General features: G+C 32.6%; 1 protein-coding gene across 6 annotated transcripts in view; it reads left to right on the top strand.

Moving 5' to 3' along the window:
- Positions 1-925: 925 nt before the first annotated feature.
- LOC106076521 (cytoplasmic FMR1-interacting protein 1 homolog) overlaps positions 926-21,839 on the top strand; it is a 35,685-nt gene continuing 14,771 nt past the window's right edge. Inside the window, exons 1-13 of one of the 6 annotated variants that reach the window (XM_056037702.1) lie at positions 926-2,874; positions 10,495-10,732; positions 11,523-11,600; positions 12,497-12,598; positions 13,282-13,460; positions 15,199-15,316; positions 15,753-15,851; positions 16,341-16,451; positions 17,070-17,273; positions 18,862-18,978; positions 19,349-19,426; positions 20,229-20,443; positions 21,624-21,771. In XM_056037702.1, coding sequence (XP_055893677.1) covers positions 10,514-10,732; positions 11,523-11,600; positions 12,497-12,598; positions 13,282-13,460; positions 15,199-15,316; positions 15,753-15,851; positions 16,341-16,451; positions 17,070-17,273; positions 18,862-18,978; positions 19,349-19,426; positions 20,229-20,443; positions 21,624-21,771 — 1,668 coding nt within the window. In that variant the 5' untranslated portion in view covers positions 926-2,874; positions 10,495-10,513. Of the gene's footprint in view, positions 2,875-5,178; positions 5,579-8,369; positions 8,541-8,594; positions 8,688-10,494; positions 10,733-11,522; positions 11,601-12,496; positions 12,599-13,281; positions 13,461-15,198; positions 15,317-15,752; positions 15,852-16,340; positions 16,452-17,069; positions 17,274-18,861; positions 18,979-19,348; positions 19,427-20,228; positions 20,444-21,623; positions 21,772-21,839 lie in introns of those variants that run through there. The other 5 variants (XM_056037701.1, XM_013237353.2, XM_013237366.2 and 2 more) reach the window with 5 other exon arrangements.

The following is a 21,839-nucleotide window of genomic DNA, read 5'->3' as shown; positions in this document are numbered from 1 at the left end:
CCTTCTTTCAAGTGCTATTAGAGCAAGGAATGGGTTGCCTGAATCAGCCAGAATTTAAGTAATTGATTAACATGCATGACTAGATTCACCTTTGAACGCGCGTAGGACGTAATCAACTTCTTTTTTGAAGTAACGTCTGTATTCCATAAGATAAGTTAAACTAGGAATTTATTTAGCAAAGGTAATTGGCTCGTTTCCTGGTACCAGTAGCCTACCTACCAAGAAAAAGAAGAAGAGGCAGACAGAGAAAGCGATGGGAAGACAACATAAAAGAATGGACGGGCCTGTCATTGAAAGAGGTTCTATCCAAACCAAAAAAAAGAGAGGAATGGAGAACAATGGTTGACATATCTTGTGTGGCAGGGCCGGCCTTAGGCCACTGCAACCTAGGCGGCCGCAGTTGGCCCAGCACTTTTATTTTAATTCTAAGTGTCTTTTGCCTTGGATATAACTCCCTTCAATAGCAGGCCGTCCATTCTTTTATGGTGTCTTCCCATCTCTTTCTCTGTCAGTCTGTCTCTTCTTTTTCCTGGTAGGCATTCTGTTCCCTGAAGGATGGTCTTTGCGAGCCCCGAAGTCATTGTAATATGGCTATTTATTTATTTATAATAAGGCTTGTCTTCGAGTCCGAAGATTAACGAGGAATGCAATAGGCCTATTTCATGTGGCTACGCAGCCCCAGCTGTGACCTACATATTTTGCCACATCCAGGGCAAGCATAACTATTGTCCGCCGGTGGTCGATTAAGATTTTCTTTTCGCCGCCTGCGTCTGCCTTCTGCAGCGGATTTTCTTTTGGTCTCAAATGTGTATACCGCGGCCCTTGTGAAAGACCTCCAGCTGTCTCTTTCTGAAGCCTCATGCAACCAGGTGCTCTCTTCTATGTCAGCTATGGCAAGTTGGCGCCTAAGCTGGTCTTAAAAGACCAACTGAAGAGGTTTTTTTCGAAATTGAGATAGCGATTGATTCAGACAGTAGATAGCATCAAAGTTAGTTCCTAAAATTTTGAGATTTTAGAAAAGCGTATTTATATTAGAAAAAGTAATTTGAAAGTGGAAAAAATAACGAGATTTGAAAATCAGCTTCCATGGCCGAAACCGGAAGTGACGTCTTGTAATGGACTGAGAAAATGTAAATAAAAATAGACATGGCTGGATACGTTATTGATAGCGATTCAGATGATATACTTATCTAAATCTAGCTGTCAAACAATTTTAAATGATACTTATCATGGAATGCACCAAAATGCCCTGAAGATAACTCTTCTACTTTTTCTAAATATATTATAGAGCAGACTATTTAATTAATATAATTATTATTGATAGATTAATAGATAGGACAATAGGCAATAGGACTAGTCTGACTAGACTACTGGGCTGACTACTCACTTGTCACTAGTACTTAGACTACTAGGCCAGGGGCGTAGACAGTCACTTATGACTAGATCTAGATAGTAGTAGATTCTAGATCTACTATAAATTATAATAATAAACTATACTAGTATACTATAAGTCTATTTTAATTTTTATTATAACAAAACTAAATGGATAGATCTATCTATCTCACTCTAGATCTAATTCTAGCTAGGCCTTCTTTAGCCTTCTTTACACTTTTACTAGTCACTCACTAGATCTAAATCTAGACTAGTTTATATAATAATAAATAATACTTGACTTTGATTTGTAGTAATACTAATAGAGTTTAATACTTATACTAGAGACACTAGAGTAATAGTTTATAAACTAGTAGATTTAAGTAGATCTAGAGTAATCTAGACTAGCCTCTATCTATGTTAAGTCTAAGCCCAGTTGCCAACATTTTTTAATGCTTGAATTTGTATATCTCTGTAATAGTACTAGATCTAATTGTAAGAGATATAGTAAGACCTAATGAGTAGTGTCCTAGCATAAAGATTATTCATAGATATAAATAACTATAATATTATATTAGTCAAGGACTAAACCTAAAGCCTAAGCTAAATCTATATAGAATATATTTATAAAAGATCTAAAGAATTCTAATATAGCCCTCTACTAGCCCTTACTATACTTATTAATAAGGCTAGACTTTAGATCTAAAAAATAATAAGTCATCATTTATATTGGTAATATTAAATATGTGACATGTCTTTAAGTCTTAAACTTAAACAGGGTCGGTCCTAACGATTGCGGGGCCTTATGTGAAACTGATTGCGCAGGGCCTAGTCTGGGTGGGAATAAGGATAATAAGTGGAAATTAAGCTTTTGTATTTTTTTTAAATTTGACTTTGAATTTTATTCAATCTTTACTAAGTACAAGATTACGATCAAATTCACTTTACTTTACGAACTTTGCAACCTATGGCATATTAATATGCCAGTCACTATTAAAGTAAATAAAGTATGAGATTTCCAGGTTTTATATATACCGGTATATATATATATATTGCAATTTAACAATTACACCTAGAATTAGCGTGGGGCCTATGAAAGTGCAGGGTCCACTGCGACCGCATAGGTTGCAATGGCTTAAGACCGGCCCTAGTCTTAAATATATTATATTGCCTAGAGCTAGATTGGAGTAATTTATTATTATTAAGAACAATAAGAGTTAGATGTTAATGTTAGATCAGATAATCAGTATAACATATAATATATATATATATAACCACTAGTTCTATATATATGTATACATAATTAAGTATAAATGTTAATAAATACATTTTTAAAAATCTATTTTACAGAAAACATATGACATGTGGCATACAGACAAGTTTACTAGATGGATCTTTCATCATTTTGGAAATACAAGAAGAGTTAATATTCCCTGTTTCTATTGTGAAACAAATCACAGAAACATTCTACAATTTTATTTTATATAATAAATACCAATAAATGTAAATACAAAATCACATTTTAATAGAGTTCTTCATTATACACACAACATTATTTTAGTATGTTCCTTTTCACTTGCTAGGTTTAGACAAAGCTTCGAATCAGGATTTAATATTATTATGTCATAGCCCAAAACTCTAGCAGGGTGTTAGTTAATGGCAGTGGTCAATGTTTGAACCTGAGACCACAGAGAAGACAGTTCGGAGCGCAAACCACACAACTTTCTGCGTTTCGAAACGTATTGAAATTTTGATCATTTCTATGTTATTGCAGTTTTGAATGTCCATTGCAATGATGACTTGATCTGTAAAGGGGTTACATTTAAAAAAATAAGAGTTGGATCTCATTCTTCGAATGATGCTATTATTAGAAATTGCAAGGTGGAATAGATATTAGAGGCCAAAAGAAAATCCACTGCCGAGGGAAGACGTAGACGTCGTAGAGAACATTTAAATTGACCACCAGCTAGGGCTGCATAGCCATGGAAAATACTGCATTCCTCATTAATCTTTCGACTCGACTGCCAGCCTTATTTATTTAACACTTTAAATTATGAATAGCTCTGCATTTTTTAATTTAAAATATATATATATATATATATATATATATATATATATATATATATATATATATATATAGTGATTAACTGGCAATAATTGGGTTACTAAAATTTAATAAAATGAGTTGCATAACTACATCAACAGTAGCCTATATGCATTACTGAATATTATATTGATGCTACAATTTATTTTCCACTTCCCAAAGAAAAAAAACAACAACTCCTTTTCCAGTAGGATAATCTCTTCTATTTATAGTCTAAACACAATTTTAAACTTTGTTACAGTTACAGATTAACTTGCTAACTTAACTACCTAATGATTCTATTCGTGAGATGAATGACAATTCAATTTTTACATATAGATTTATAGAACTATTTAAGTAAGAGTGTAACAATATCCATATTTCGTATATTAATAATAATATAGAATTGGTAGATCTAGGTCTAATTTTTGCCTGTTTTTAGAAATTTAGATCTAGTAGATCTAAATCAGACTACCTTTAAGTCTAGGTTAAGGTTAAAGCTATTTGCTAGTGTTGTACGAGGTTGTGACTCTAGATTCAAAGTAAATATAATCGTGTACTACAATAACTACATTGAATGAGCTCAACATTGTAATTAATGTTGTTTTTTTCCCCATATTTGGCCTATTTAGTGACGACTATAGGTTAATAATCGCTATTAAGTGTATAGATAGAGTATATAATTTTAAACTTTGTTTTTCTAGATCTAGGCCCAGCACCTCGATCGGATCAGTCTAGATAGATCTATATAGATAAGTCTAATCTCTAAATATCCAATAGGCCTACTACTATTACTAGATCTATTTCATCTAATTAAATTTTAAAATTAGGTCTACTTCATACATCATTAATGATCTGAGAAAAGAAGATCTAGCTCTTGATCAAAAGCAGTAGATGTAGAACTAGAATACGCCTGAAGCAGTAACATAAGCCATAAATTGCGTAACTTGACTAAAACGAATTGAGGCGCGCGGTACTGCGTGGGCTGAAACGCTGTTCGCTTGACTAGATCAAGAATAAGCCGACAAACAGTAGATCTAACATGCAAAGCCATAAATTGCGTGATTTGACCTAATTTCCCCAACTCTAACATCCACTTTTTATAAATTGGTGTGTTTTAGTCGCCTTTGTTTTCAGAAACTGGCATTCCTGTAAAAAGGAATAGGGAAATACGCTAAGCCATAAACTGAAAAATTTGACCTAATTTCCCTTAAACTACGTCATCGACCTTGGTTGTCCGGGAAATACTGATCTCGAATGGCTTCGAGATTGTGAAATTTAATAGTCCCTAAAACGCACATTAAATTGCTTATATCTAAATAATTACAAAGAATATATGTCTAATATTTCGTATGTATGTTTTTTTAAGCATTATGAAACTAAAAAAAAGTAATACACCGGTTTCCGCGTCTGACCCCAAAACCTCTTCAGTTGGTCTTTAAGGCGTTTCCGTGGGGTACCTCTGTTACGTCGACCACCTTTTAGCTCACCAAAAAAAAAAAAAAAAGATTGCTCTTATGGCATACGTTCGTCCCCCTCAGGGGATACGTGCCATGCCCAGCGTAACTGTCGGACCATAAGAAGTCCCTCTATATTGTCCATACCGGCGTTCGCAAGGACATCGCTGTTAGTAGTGATATAATATTTATGTCGTATTTCTTTGTAGCGAAGGGCGGCAACTCTAGTTTATTTATGTGTGGAGAAAAAGTAAACAATCAAGCAGTGTAGCCTATAAAATAACTTTGCATTTCCCTTCCGTGTTTTTTCATCAGTTGAATTAAAATGAAATAGATCTAGATGTAGACCGTGACATCGTCTTCATTAATTTAATAGAATGATGCCTACATAATTAGATCTAGATCTAGAATGAAAAGCACAGACAATCACAATTATAAATAGTTTAAAAGGAGGAGTCCCTCTGATTGACTCTTACTCTTACTCTTAGAATTAACTTAATAAACTATTATAAACTGAGTAAGTGAGTTGAGCTAAGCTAAACTAGACTAGATCTAGTAGATCTAACTAAATCAATTATCAAGTCTGACTAAGACATAAGTTATTAGACTTACTATATAGATCTAGACTAGATCTATTTAGTTACTATTAGTAGTATTACTATTACTAGTAAGTATTGAATTAGTATTATTGATATTTTATTATTTAGTCATAATTAGTAGTGTTTTACTTTAACTTTACACTAGAGTCACTATACTCAAGAGACTAGTACTACTAGTAGTAGAGTAGTGAAGTGTTACAACTAGACTCTGACTCTACTCTCTAGTGAATTAGTCTGAAGTTAAAGTGAGGTGAGGTCTGAAAAAACTGTTAAAATAACTTAGATTTTAGATCTAGTCTTTAATTTGTAACGTTGTTGAAACTTCTATAGACTAACTCATCTAACTTAATAATAGTTAAGTTAGTTGAACTTAAGTTAGACATCTTAGATTCTTAGAATATCTACGACTTAGACTTAGATTTAATCTAGTCTAGATTATATAAGACTACTCTTACTACTTGCCTTACTTGGTTTAACAGAACATGGGCAGTTTGGGAGAGGGCGTTGAAGCTCACAAGGGTAAAAATAATCATATTGACATCTAATTGCAATCTGTTTAATTGAATAATATACTTATCTTATATAACACAGACATTACTTCAAAAAAGAAGATGATTATGTCCTACATGTCATTCCTACATACATTAATTTGATTAAATCAGCTGTGGGCAAACTTTGGCCCACAGGTTACATACGGCCCACCAAAGCATTTTATGCCCACATTTCAGATTTAAAAATTCATGGTACAGGTATATTATGAAATAATGTTTAATATCTATATAATGATACATGCCATTCTATAAGTTTAAAGTAAACAAAGATTGCTTTAAGACTGCCTTATTGATCTTTATTGGAAGTTTGCTGTGATTACAAGGACTCCTTTTTCAAATAAAAACAACAATAACAAATACATTCACATAAATAGAACAGACACAACATAAAGGGTTCTTTGAGTGACTATCTACACACAGACGTCTTGATCCTTTTCACATTCCATAGTAACAAGGTTCGAATCCTGGTGAAGACTGGGATTTTTAACTTCGGGATATTTGGGCGCCTCTGAGTCCACCCTGCTCTAATGGGAACCTGACATTAGTTGAGGAAAAGTAAAGGCGGTTGGTCGTTATTAGGGGTGCACCGGATAGTCGCTCCGGCTGCTGTCCAATATTTGGCATTTTTTCACTATTTAGCTATATTCGGCTCTGGCCGAATATCACTGCTGAATAGTTGGCTGAATAGTAAAAAGTACACCTATTTAATATGCATTAATGTCTGTTGTAGAATGCATTAATGTTTATATTAAAACAAAATAATAAGCTTAAAGATAGAGCCCTAATGAAGTTGCTGAAACTACTCTTTGTTTTCAGTCTAATCTTGATTTACTAAACTACTAGATATATAGTAATTTTAATCTTATAAAATAAAGTGTCTTTTGTTGAACAGTAGACTTTTAAGTAAAAGGTAAAATACTCCTTTTAGACCTTGCAGTCTATATGGCAGATGGTGCACAAGTCATCTCTTTGTGTGACCAACGAATAATGAGATGACCAACTGCCTTTACTTTCCCCCAACTATTGTCAGGTACCCATTAGATTGGGGGGGGGGGGGCATCCTAACAAATACCAAAATTCAAACTTCCAATATTCATTGAGATTCAGATTCACTGAGATTCAGATTCACTGATATTCAGATTCACTGAGATTCAGATTCACTGATATTCAGATTCAATGAGACTCAGATTCACTGAGATTCAGATTCACTGAGATTCAGATTCACTGAGATTCAGATTTATTGAGATTCAGATTCACTGAGATTCAGATTCACTGAGATTCAAACCCGATTCCCCTTAGCCAAGCACTTTACCACTCACCCACCTCATGCCCATTAAACATGAGTAGTAGCAAATAATCCATTCCTATATACCTTTCTTGAAAATAATTTTTGGTAAATGATCACTTAAAATAGATTTTTAGTCTGAAGATACATTGTCTCTAGATAAGCTATGACAATGATAGCTACCTGTATATGTTGTTTGTGATTCAGATTTTTGGCAATCAAATCCCACCCCCCTGTCCATGTCTGTTGTCCTGCTGGTTGCATAATCATGTGACTCTGGGTAATGATGCAGGTTCAAGTAACACTGCTGACTTTAAATTTTTTTAGAACCTGTATGATCAAATCAGATGTTTGGTACCTGGTCACTGCTAGTGGTGGGGCTGGTTTAGAGGTCCATGGTTTTGATCCTTGTCAGAGTTTATCTATGTTTCACCATATCTTGTTCTTAAAAGCTATTGTACCCTAGTGCTGCTATTATATGCTGCATGTCATGTTTATTCATGTCCTGCATTAGGCAATAACTCTTATCAATAGCAGTTTTTGCTATGGTTTCTGTAACAGTATTTTTTTTCCATGGACAGGTTGTTAACCCTATGTTCCATGAGGAATGTGTTTTTACTGAGGCCCTATGTTCCATGAAGAATGTGTTTTTACTGAGGCCCTATTTTTACTGAGGCCGTATGTTTCACGAGGAACATGTTTTTTTTAAACTGAATCCCTATGTTCCATGAGGAACATGTTTTTACAGAGGCTCTATGTATCATGAAGAATGTGTTTTTACTGAGGCCATATGTTTCATGAGGAACATGTTTGTTTGTTTTTTTACAAAGCCCTATGTTCCCCGAGGAACATGTTTTTACAGAGGCCCTATGTTCCATGAGGAACATGTTTTCACTGAGACCCTATGTTTCATGAGGAATGCAAAGGAAAGATGATGATGAATAGCAGTTTTAAAATATTAATAACAGAAAGAAACAAAAAAAAAAAAAAAAAACCCACAGCATATTAAAAGTATCACTTCTGATCATTTAGCTCTAACCTGCGTGTGTGTTTAAAAATGTGTCGGGGACAGTGTGTCAGGCTGTTGTGACATTCCTTCATTGTCACTCTTATTCAAGTGGATTGCTCATGACATCATCCACTCAGGACAGTTTTTATTCATAAGTGTGTATAGATTTTCCATTTCAGTTTTGAGTAAGTAAAGCTGTCCGTCTGCCTACTTCCCTCTCTTTCTTTGCAATGGTTTTTTTTTTAAATAGTGTTCTCAATGCTATCAAAGGAAAAGGGACTCATAGCCCCTACAATCTGTGAATTTAATGAAATATATAACTTTGTTGAATGGTTGTACTTTATATGTCATGTATTTAAATATTTAAATTACTATTTTATTAGCGGCCCCCGAAAGGGGAAAAGACGCTATTAGTTTTGTGCGAAATGTCTGTCTGTCTGTCCGTCCGTCCCGTTTAGATCTCGTAAACTAGAAGAGATATTGAAAATCCGACTTCACAATATTTTAGACTATTTAGACCATTCAAAGTTCTGATGCAACGGCTACTTTTTTTTTTCCTGAAAGCGAAAATTCTAATTTTTAAAAATCAATTATGCAAGCAGTTTTTTATAAGAAAAAGCTAATTAGTATGCATTATATGTTACAGCTAATTTAAGACGAATAGTAATCTTATAAACATCATTTTCGTGAACATTTTTCTGTATAGCGGAAATTTTTTTTTTTTTTTTTTTTTTTTGAGAATTCGAAAATGAGATTGAGCCTTTTCAAAGAAATTAACTTATTTAGTTCGAACCGAGGGTCCCGGGTTCGAATCCTGGTGAAGACTGGGATTTTCAACTTCTGAGTCTACCCAGCTCTAATGGGTACCTGACATTAGTTGGGGAAAAGCAAAGGCGGTTGGTCGTTGTGCTGGCTACATGACACCCTCGTTAACCGTAGGCCACAACGACAGATGAACTTTACATCATCTGCCCTATAGACCACAAACTAGTTAGGCCAGGTTCACATCTAACTTTACATTCACTTTCACGTATCCTTTGATCTGCGGGACGGTTGGGGCACTACACAAGATCTGTTAACCTTCTTTCTCCATTCTTATCTCCCATTTGTCTTTGATATAATTTCATTCGGATGTTCTTTCTGAAAATATTGAAGCCTACATGGGTGGACCACTGGTCGTGCGGTTTGCGCGCTGGACTGTCGTTTGGATTTATCGACGATCGAAGAGTCAAACCCTGCCTGCTCCCATCCCCCATCGTCTTGTGGGAGGTTTGGACTAGGAAGTAAACTATCTTCAACTCTGAAGGATTATCCGAATTATGTAAAACATTTTACTTCGGGGGCCGATTTTGAGTTTGTGTTTCCACACAAACTGTCTTTTGTAACCTTGTTTATTTAGTTTTATTGAATTATTATGCAAATTGCATAGTAGTAAAACATATTTGCTTCAGGATGCAAAATCTTATTATTTATATTGTTATTATTTTTTAGGATGATAGTTATTATTATTTTTAATTAATAGACTAAATCACTGTGAGTACCCCGACACTGTTTAGTTAATGCTCATTGCACAGTGTCAAGTTTTTAGCTTATGAAACAGTTCAACACCACTTTGCTGGACCTTCAAACTTTAAATTAAAAAAAATAAAAAAGTATAGTTATATAAATGTCCACAAAGATAAAGATACATTTCATATTCTGAATGCTAGGACAAATTCATGCTCCTTCTTCCCTAGTGCCATTAGAGCATGGAACAGGTTTTCTGATTCAGCCAGGGAAAAAACTGACTTAGCAGAGTTTTAAGTTTCTTATTAACAGGCACAATTAGATTAACACATGGATTCCAGTAGGACTTGCTTATTGTCTTTTTTAAAGGAAGGTCTGTACTTTATAATATAATACAATTAATTCATTCACACCATAATTAAGTAACAAAATTTAATTCTAAACTTATTTGCTTCTAGCCCATCACACCAGGGTGCATTGGCTATCAAAAACACATATTCCTCTATCCTTTGCCATTCAAGGCCTCACTTTTCAATACAGTCTTCTTTTATTTAATTTCATAATTAAATAATGGAAAGATTTGATAAATGTGGAAAACTATTTCTTAACTTCAATTTCTTGAAATTCTGACAGAATTTTAAATGACAAAAACATGACCAACGAGGCTTCTCCTGTAGTCTCCTTGCAGACTGCACTAGAAAATGTGGACAATCTTCACAGCACTTCTCCGCATGACCAACAGCCTTGTATCGAAGCACTGTCTCTATCTCTTCATTTCCGTGCAATATTTGACACCAACTTTGAAGATAAAAATGCATTTGTTACCAGTGTGGCCAAGTATAAAGAGCAAGCCTCTGGTCAGGCAGAATTGGTAAGTGTAAAACTTTTAGTTTTTCAGTGAAAAAAACAGCTTTTAACATTTTAATAATAATAATAAAAATTTGAAAAGAATACTTTTAAAAACTATGTTAATTCTTCTGAAAAGTTTCAAATACATTAATGTATAATTTTATACAGAAATGAAAATCCTCAGAAAAATTTATTAATATTTATATAATTATAAATAAAAGTGTAAAACTTTTAGTTTTTCAATGAAAAAAAACAGCTTTTAACATTTTAATAATAATAATAAAAATCTAAAAAGAATGCTTTTAAAAACTATGCTAATTCTTCTGAAAAGTTTTAAATACATTAATGTATAATTTATACAGAAATAAAAATCCTCAGAAAAATTTATTTATATTTATATAATTATAAATTTATATAAATATTGAGGCAGATCTATAACAGCTAAGATATTTGGATATGCATGACTAAATGCATGACGCGTAAGACGTAATAATCTTCTTTTTTTAAAGTAACGTCTGTGTTATATAAGATAAGATAAGAAGATAAAGAGTCTGGGCATGGAGACGTAAAGCCCAGGATAGATCAGAATGGAGAGATGTGCCATGGGCTGTAGTGCCACTTGGATAGATGGATAATTTTATACAAATTATTGTCAGATTTAGTGAAGAGATTTCTTAATGTGGCTATTATTAAATGTTTAGCCACTTGAAAAAGAGTTTTTGTCTTGAATCTTTTCTTGCACCTGAAAGTCATAAGTCATTCAATGAAATTGATTCACTTCTATATCTATATATGTTTTTTCCATCTTACAGAACTTGCTACTTGAAGAAGGGGAGATCTATGCAGTTATGCTGTATACATGGCGATGCTGTTCACGTACTGTCCCACAGGTCATCTCTCTCTGTTTTAATAGGGCCAGCATGTTTCAAAAAGAAACTTTACTCTAAAATGTTAAAGTTAGACTGTTTTACTGCATAACTGAAAATTGATTTTAAATATATTTTTATATGTAAAAAACAACAATACATTTTTTAAAACAAAATTGAACTATTTTATTTAAGTGAATATTTTTATGTTTTTTGATCATTTTATAACTAAAAAAAGCAAGAAACATTGTAGAAATGAAAAATAATGAAATAATTTTATGGTAATTGGGAAAAAATCATAATTTAGATACTTTTATTTTATTCATTATACTCAAGGACAAATTTTTGATCAAATAAAGCTTTTTCAGATGATTAATAGCAACAAATTCTAAAAACATAAATTAAAAAAAAAAAATCAAACTTTAAATGACATCCAAAGCAAAAATTAATTTGTTAAAAATATGTTTGTTTAAATGTTCCATTATTAAAACTGCAGCTACTGCAACATACTAATATCCTCCTCATTTTACTATTAGTTCCTACAGTTAGACATCGCTTGTTTAAATATTGATTTTAAGTATACACATTTGTTATCTTTGTTTATTGTTGGGTAAGACATCTTATATGACCCAATAAAAAAACATTTATATAACAAAATAGTTTTGATAGTTTTCATTTTCAGGATGTTCTAAATTTTCATGCAATATTTTTTCAATGTTCTTAAATGAAATAATAATCCATTAAAAGTTTAAAAATCATTTGTAAAAAACTTGATGAAATGAATATTGATTTGATACATTTTTAGTCAATTGTATATTAAAATATTTCAAAGCGTACAATTATTCTTAGCCCTCTATATTTATAATTACAAAAAAAATGTTTTTTTTAAATTCATACATACTTCTATTATGATATTTTAGGTAAAGTCAAACAGCCAAGAAAACAGGGAAGAAATTTATCGTCAGACTGTGGAAGTACTGCAACCACTGATTGATAAATTATTTCAGTTCATGGCGTTTCAGGTAGCAAAAGTTTCATACTACGCCTAGGAATAGTGTAATGTTAGAAATATGAAATGCATTTGATTATTAATTTTAATTGTGAAAAAAAACCAACAACAATGAATGAAGTGACTCTTTATTGCAACACTAAAAACTTTATGAATGCATGTAATAGATTAGTAAGTTTGGGTTTTCCAAAAAAAAACAACAAATTGTAAAATTAAGGCTTGTTATCTTTGAATGGCATTTTCATTGTATATGTATTGTTTAAAAGTTAATTTTGCATTTTAATGTAATTTTTTTTTTACAACCAGTAACAGTAAAAACAGAAGTATAATTATCATTGCAGACTAACAGCAATGTTCACCTTCACCTATCCTTCACCAGGCCTGTCCATTCTTTTATGTTGTCTTCTCATCGCTTTCTCTGTCTACCTCTTCTTCTTTTTTCTGGTACTGTTCCCTGAAGGACAGTCTTTGCAAGTCCTAAAGACCTTGTAATATGACCATAGAGTTTTAGTTTCTTTTTTTTTTAAATAGTTAGCAGGTCATTGTGAGGTCCAATTGCAACATACAACAATGTTTTTTTGCTTTATTAATGAAAAGAAAGCTAAAAAAATGTATAAATAATGCCATCTTTTCTTCCCCCAATCATGTTGCCAACTAAAATTTAAAAACAAAAACTGAAAACAATCAAAATTTCAGACAAAAGCAATAGACTTGTTCTGTGAAGAAATCAAGAAGTTATGTCTAGTGGCTAAAAATGGGTTTATTTCGGAAGCATATCTTCTGACCCTAGGCAAACTGCTGAACATGTTTGCCGTATTGAACGAGCTTACCAACATGAAATCAAGTGTAAACAATGATTTCTCTGTATACAAACGGTAACATTTCTTTTGTAGAGCAGCTCCAAATTTTTTTATGCCTATTTCTATTTATACCACTGTGCACTTTTCCTGCAATAAAATGCTTCACAATAAAAAAATCTTGCTGTGTATATTTAGCATTCTTTTTAGCAATATCTTATACGGCATAAACACCTACTCATCTTAATCATTGTAATTATACATTTGATTGAATGTCACCCATCTTCTGCATCCACTAAACTATTGTGTAATCTAATCTTACTACTAATTACCAGCTTTAAAACCAATTTCATACTTATGCTTTAAATAAACAGATAAATAATCTATATCCTTTGATATACATAGATTTGGTTGTTTTTTACTGTTTTGGCTATCATGTCTAGATGTAAGGGAATTCTTGAGTCCAACCAATCTTCAAGGTATTTGATATTAGTGGGAGAAAATAACATTGATTGGTACTAATGCCGTCACATAACCTAATAACCTTGTTAATCTTTAGTTCTGAAAACAGAAATTTACTTTAATTGTCAAATAGATGACAGAGCCTTACATATTTTATAACATCTATTAAAAAAAAAAGGACTAGATCTTTACATTTGACATATCTGGCTAGGATACTACCTTATTTGTTTAAATCTCTTTTTTTTTTCAAGAGTTAACACTGTAACTGGGGCTGTATAACACTAGTATAACACGTGTGTAAAAGAGAAGTTGACCTACAAGAATTGGTTGCCTTCTTTATAGTTTTGTTGCCCAAATATAATTTGATTTTTAAAAATAAAGCAACTAAAAAGCTGATCATGCAAGAATAGTAAATTTGCAATAACTATCATCACACTCATTCAAACAATGCTCTTGATTATATTTTAAAGAATAGCTAGTTATATAATACCCTATTTCATCTATGTTGAATGGGGGGCAAATTAAAATTTGACTTTTAACCACCTGCATCAAGACTCAATTGTAAAATACATTTCTCTAGCTGTAAAAAATGTCTTTAAAAACATTAATTTACAAAAAAAGAAAATGTATAGTAGCACAATTATATTAGCCAAAATGTATTAAAATACTAAACCTTATAAATGGATTTGCTAATGCCCAATATCTGATTGAATCAAAAAGGAAATCATGTAAGTCCTGATAAATATTTTACGACATGGCCTAAATTGTGCTGATGTGCCAAAAACCCCAAAAGATAAATGTTTTCTTATAAGTACTTTTTTAAAACCTCAACATTTGCTTATACTGCTTCTTTATATTTCTTGCAGTCAGAAATTATTTTAATAACATTAAGATGAAAATACTAAAAAAACACACTTTTTATGTACTGGGTTCTAATTTAACAGGTTTTCTATTCCATTTTACACACTTTTGACTAATGTATGCACTAAAAGCAACTAAAAACTAACAATCCACTTCAAAGCTTAACAAATTGTATCTCATTTCAATATTTGAAATTACTCTCATATTAAGAATATATTTTTACAAAGAATTTCTGATTTTGTTAAACATTTTTGTTTTTACTTAAAGAGTAAATTTAAATTATAAAAACAAAATAGATTTACTGGAAGAAGAAAAATGATAAATGCTGACATCGAGAAAAACAATTTTGAATTTTAATTAATTTTTTTACCCAAAGATATAAATGGCAATAAATAGCATAAATAGCACTCAATTCAAATTTAATAAATGTTTGCATGTTATGATAAGAACAACTTTGGAAATTAGTTTTATAATGTATAAACACTTTTTTCAGCGCTGCCCAGTTTCTGAGTCCAACATCAGATCAACGAGAGTTCCAGATGGCGTCAATGAATTTAGCAACACAGAATAAGATTAGAGACACCCTCAAGTCAAAGCTGGCCACTATACAGGTACTGTGGACTTTTGTGGCAAGAAATGTTTTTGTAAAGACAAACATTTAGAAAGCTTATGGACAGTTCAGGTTGAGCTCATTTTCCCCTTACAGTTTTTTGTCAGCTTATGTTTTTTTTTTTTTTGCTTTTTATGTCAATATTAATATAATTTTATTTAAGGAGAAACATTTTTTAGAAAGAGTTATAAGATCTTGTTAGGAAATGGCAAAAAAAAACAACTTTTCAAAGAGTAGTAAGCCATACACTTCATAAATGTTTGTTAGATTTAATTCATTGCATTGCAAGCTATGTTAATTGTCGCCTTTTTTCTGAATCTGGCATGATATTTTTGAATGGTCGCCTCCTTTGTTTCTATTCCCATGTTAGATCAAAATGTTCACACATGTAGAACTAGTTGATTTCAAAGGCCTGAGAAATTTTGTTTTTGTTGTAGGGTTTTGAAGAAATTTTAGCAGAAGTTGTGAACATCTGTGTCATGATGTATGAGAGAGACATGTACCTTGAACCAAATGAGAAACACATGCTGGTTAAAGTAAGTCTTTTTTAAAACTTTTTATAGTGCAAAGAGTAATCTCTGCTATGATTTTATTAGTGGCAGGTTTTGACTATGATTAAGTATTAAGTGTAGAGTATTTTCTTATAGGGTCATGGTTAAGGTTGTCATTAACATTGTGTCCAAATGAGAAAATTTGATTTTCTTTCTTGATATATTTATATGGGTAAAAATCTGATCTTTGAAAGTATCAGATCAATATTTTAGTTTCTTAAACTAATGTCACCTTACTTAATTTTTACACTAGCAGAAATACATGTTGTTGCCAGTGGTAACTGGGAGTGAGGGGTTTAGCATACACTTCAGTCTCCTCAAGAATCTTAGTAACATTCATGCCAAATTTCATAGAGATTGATCAAACAGTGTTGATTTCTATATGGAACATACATACTCCTTACATTGTGTTTCATATATTAGATTATTGACTTATTCTGATTGTTTTGATGTGATTTGTTTTACCTCTTACAGGTGATGGCTTTTGGACTTTTTATGATGGACTCACCTCCTAGTGGACCAAATATTTATCGCATGCACGAGAAAAAGAAAATAAATTTGTCCAAAATTGATAAAATTCTGAAAGTAAGGAACCAATAGTGATGTCTATGATGTTAGGACAAAGCTGGATAGACTTCCTGCTATTTGAATATAAATGGATGACAAATTTGTATATTGCCTCACATTTAAGTTGGCAAATAAGATAATGAATATTTTTTAAATAGTTTGATTGAGATTAGTTGGAAAAGAAGCTACACAACTTCTGTATAAATAGTGTTTTATCATATCAATCCGCTTCTGTGCTTGAAAGAATTTCTATAGAAAGGCAATAAAATAATGATCAACATACAATTTTTTCTGTATATGCAAAAATGAAACATAATATTGTAAATTTAATATTAAATTTGCAAATGTCATAGTTCATATGTAAATTATTTTTCTGCATATACAAAAATAAAACAATAATATTGTTTGCCTATTACTAAATTTGTAAATTTCATGTTTCATATAATATAATCCTTAAAATATGTATATTAAGAACCAAGATATAAAAAGGAACTGCCCTTTTTCAACAGTTTTTATTGCAAACTTTTACCAACTTCCACCCTTATTCTTGGCTAACATTATGCTTTTATTTTTTATCTTCATAAATTATTTTTGTTTATTTTAAATATATTTATTTCACTATTTTTCTTACTACAGCAACTTGAAATGGTTCCACTCTATGGTGACATGATGATTGCACCTTATGCTTTCATCAAGAATGGTCCCAACTTTGATGCTTCTAAATGGCCATCTTGTGAGTCCAGCCACCCGAGCCCACAATCCAACATACTAGGCAGCCTGGAACAGATACGACAGACACACATGCAGTATGTCAGTCAATTGGCCAGAATAACTAACCAGGTCTGAAGGCTGTTTTTAAAATGATTAAATATTTATTCATGCAGAATAGTTTTAAAGCAATTTTGATATTCATCTAGTTTGATTTGCTTTTTGTATCCTTATAGGTCATAAAATACAATAAAAAGCAAGGTGCTTGTTCTTGTAATCTTCTTTTTCTTCCATCTTCTTGGCTCGGGTGATGGAAGAAGATTGTGAGATATAAAAAAATATGAGAGGAATAGAAAATTTTTATGAATAATCTTCCCCACCCCCTCCACATACATAGTGGACAATTTGCCAGCTATACTCACACAATTTTAGTGCTTATTATAAAATATAATGATAAACTAACCAAAGATTTAGGAGATCACTGATTAGAAAATATCAGGAGTAAATAAAATATAAAATGTATAGTTTTTTAATAGTAAATATTTTGTAAATAGTCTATAGCTGTCTTGGCTCCATTATCTCCAGCGATGTGCTACTTGAAAAGGACATCAATAACTGAATAGCTAAGGCAGTGGGCACTATGTTATGGCTGCAGGAAAGAGTGTGGGATAATCACCTTCATCTATCACTTAGTATGTTGAATCTCTTTTTATGACAGGCTCATCCCATAGCTTTCTCTGCATCTTTGCTGTTAATAGTAAAGCCCTAGCCTATCAAACCTGGCTTCTGAGCACTCTACTTAATGGCAATGAAACATGATCCACCTACTCTTGGCAGTTAAAACAATCTTAAGGCTGATTCTAAAAGTAGATTGGCAAGATTAAATCATTGACGAAGACTTCCTGAGAAGAACAGGATATCCACACTGTTGTCTGCAGAAGAGGAGCACAAAATGCCACAGGGTTGACTTCCACAAGATATATACAATGGTTCTAATAGAAATCAGGACAGGTGCAGGTTGTCCTCTTCTAAGATATACTGATGCATGTATTGTGACTTAAGTCTCTTCAAGATTGACATCAACAGTGGAGAGCAAAATAGCACAGGGTAGTCCACATAATGGAGGGGTCAAAGGTAGTGAGCACACCAGAAATAGGAAAAAAGCTGAAAGCACTGCAGTGTCAGGTGATTACAAATGGTTAACCTGTGGCTGTGGATGTGTAACAGGATTGGTCTTTTCAGTCACATGAGAAGTTACAAAGAGATAAGATCCTCTCTCGTGTTGTAAAATGCACAGAATGGAAACACAAATGTCTAAATGTTAAACTTTCAAACTCTTATGCTTTTTCCATGTTTTTTTTTTGTCTCTGATTCAGCAAGTATATCTATCAACATGATTTCACCTTTTTAAACCTTTCAGACAAATCTATAATGACATTAAGCTGAAAGCTAGTTAGTACAGAAATGATCATTTTTTCATCTCTTGTGTACTAGTTGGATGAGTTTTTTTAAAGTACACATGACAAAAATTTTCTCCTGTCCATGTATTTGAGCAACTGGTTGACCAGTTGCCTATAACATTTGCCCTTTTTTTTTGGGTCTCTCCAAAATGTAAACTTGTTATTTCCTAGCAATGTTTACTTTATTTTTAATGATTTTTCAACTGCAAATAGGTAAAGATATGTTAATAAAATCTACTTTGAAATGTATCACTCTATAGGCAGCAACCTTGTCTCCGGGCTCAGTGAAGTCTGATGTAGAAAACAAAGAACTAGCAGACTTAGCATTGAAAGGTCTGACCTTGATGTCCAAATGGACACAGCAAGTCATGGAACTGGTAGGAGCAAGAATTAAGAAAATTGTTAATTTGACTATGAACAACAATTTTTTTTTCATCACTTCTCAACATTTTTTCCTTGCTTCATAATATTGTTTAATCAATCTATTTTTTTCTGGATCTTCGGGTGCCTCTGAAACCACTTAGCTCTAATGGGTACCTGACATTAGTTGGGGAAAGTAAATGCGGTTGGTTGTTGTGCTGGCCACATGAGACCCTCATTAACTGTTGGCTACAGAAACAGATGATTTTTACATCATTTGCCCGATAGATCAGAATGTCTGAAGGGGAACTTTACTGTCAACCTTGAAATGTTTTATTGGATTTACTGTAAACCTTGAAAAGTTTTCTTGCATTTATCTCCATCTAGGTATCATGGAAACTCATGAATCCAACTAAACCTGAAAACAACAAAGAATGTCCTAAAGAAGCAGAGGAATACGAGAGAGTAAGAAATGTTTTCAATTTAACAGAAATGTAATGAGGCAGTTTAGAGGCTTCAGAGCTTTCCTTTAAACGTGATGTCATGTCATCAGGTGGTTCTTAGATTTGATCCCTGCATGGGGGGAAATTCACTGGTATTTATTTAATTCCTTCCTGCCAACTACACATTGTGTTGGCACTGCGTAGCCCTAGATGCAAAGTTTTAGTGTTGAGTTAGTGGTGAGCTTGGTAAGGGAAAAGATTGATGCCTGTGCCTTGTAAGAAGTTTTATTTGACCATAGAGAAAGTAACGTTTGCCTTGTTCATTGGCCAATATATGTTAGCATATATTATAGGCTCTCAGCTTAACTCTTTCTCTTCTAACTGACGATACCAATGTTGATTCCACCAGAATATGGTAAATAATTACGGAGAGAAAGAGTTAAGACAGTGTTACATTTGGCTTTTTTTTTTTTTTTACATTTTTTTTGGGTGGGTTAGGTAGGTGAGGGGGATATGGTGACTGAGTGGTAAAGAACTTGGCTGAATGCTCAATTTTCAGGACTCCCTCTGAGTCCATCCCAGGGTAGCTGTCATTATTTGGGGAAATTAAAATTGGTAGGTCATGACACCCTCATTAAAAAGAGATTACCTTTTTATCATCTATGTAACATTTGGCTAATCTTATTTAAAAACTGCTTCAACAAAATAAAAAGATTTACATAAAATATCCTAAAAATGACTAAACATATTGGAAAAAAACAACTGTTAAATGAGTGAATTAAATCTTACAAAATCTTGACACATGAATTTGTGATTTCTTCCAGGCCACTCGATACAATTACACAACTGAGGAGAAGTTTGCTATTGTAGAGATCATTGCCATGATAAAAGGTCTCCAGCTCTTGATGGCACGCATGGAAACACTTTTCACCACGGCCATCAGGGGCCATATTTATTCTGAGCTCCAGATGTTTGTGCAAATCTTCCTGAGGGAACCGCTGCGTAAGGCTGTCAGCAAGAAGAAAGACATTTTGAAATTGTGAGAATCTTTTTATATCCGCATGACATAACAGTTATAAAAATTGTGAAAAATTATTGAAATATTCATAAGAAACAGATGACCTCAACATCTTCTGCCCTATAGATTGCTAGGTCTGAAAGGAGAACTTTACTTTTACTTATTCATAAATAACATAATGGGTAAATGATTAAATGCAATTTTGTTACTATAATCATTTTTATGTAAATCTATTAGTTTGTTAACTCAAGAATTGTAAGTTAACTATTCTTTAAGGGGAAAGGTGTCTAAGTATTCACATTGTCTTGTAATGGGCTTGTAAAGGCAAGAAAGAAGAGATTAGGAGAAAGGAAGAGAGTGTCAATGACCAAATTCATAGGCACCATTTCACTTCTGATGTGCCATTGTATTACATGTTGTTATCATATAAAATATTGCTTGACCTATGCCCTTGACAAATGCAATGTAAAAACATTGATGGCTGGCATATTATGGCTGGCATATTTATCTTGCCTGAGAACAAGCTTTGCCTGTCTTACAAAGCCTGTTAAATCAGCAAGCCAAGTCTTTTTTTTTTTCTCTAACTATTTTAGAACCACTTCTAATGCAGAGACTTATAAGAACCATGAGAAGCAAAATCTTATAGTGAGAACCCCTACAAAAGATCTTATGACATTTGCAAAGGTTATGACAAGGAGTTAGTCAATCTAACGGCCTCACTAGATTATTATTTGTTAATATTGTTGTTGCTTTTATAGAGCAGATTTTCCATTCTCAGCAGGTCATCTTCTTTTTGGGCAAGTGGGAGGGGGTATCAAGGAGAAGGAAACACAACTTGGCTCAAGTCAAATGTTGAATTAAAATGTCCAAATCTACATAGGGATTTGAACTGAACCCTATCAGTTATTCAGTCAAGTGGTTTATGTCATTCAACCATGCATTCGTTAACCTGTTGCTAAAATATAAAAAAAGCTTCACCTTTTTGACATTTTAATTTGAAAAAAATAACTACAGTTAACAAGAATTAAATGAAAGCAAATGTACTTAAAAACAATCTTGTTTTGTATTTTTGTCATGTAAGACAAGTTGTTTTGAGACTTCATTCAGATGTTCAATTTTGAAAGAGGCAGTCAGTCTTAGCCAATAAAATAAATGCTGTGATTTATTGAGACAAATAATTTGAAATGTATATTTTGTCCAGCATCATCATGTCAATTAGAGAGACTTGTAGTGACTGGTATGATGACACTGAACCCAGAAATGATCCAGCACTTGCTGGAAAGAAAGATCCTCCAGACGGCTTTCAGATTAAAGTGAAACGCAGGAATGTTGGACCATCATCAACGCAGGTTTGTAATGTCATACATGTTGCACGAAGCTAATGAAAATCTGGGATTTTTTTTAAGTATGAATATAT

Source organism: Biomphalaria glabrata, chromosome 8 (assembly GCF_947242115.1).
Source record: "Biomphalaria glabrata chromosome 8, xgBioGlab47.1, whole genome shotgun sequence".
In the NCBI taxonomy this organism is placed as follows: domain Eukaryota; kingdom Metazoa; phylum Mollusca; class Gastropoda; family Planorbidae; genus Biomphalaria; species Biomphalaria glabrata.
The sequence above is the reverse complement of the archived record's forward strand: the minus strand, read 5'-3'. Positions and strand labels throughout refer to the sequence as shown.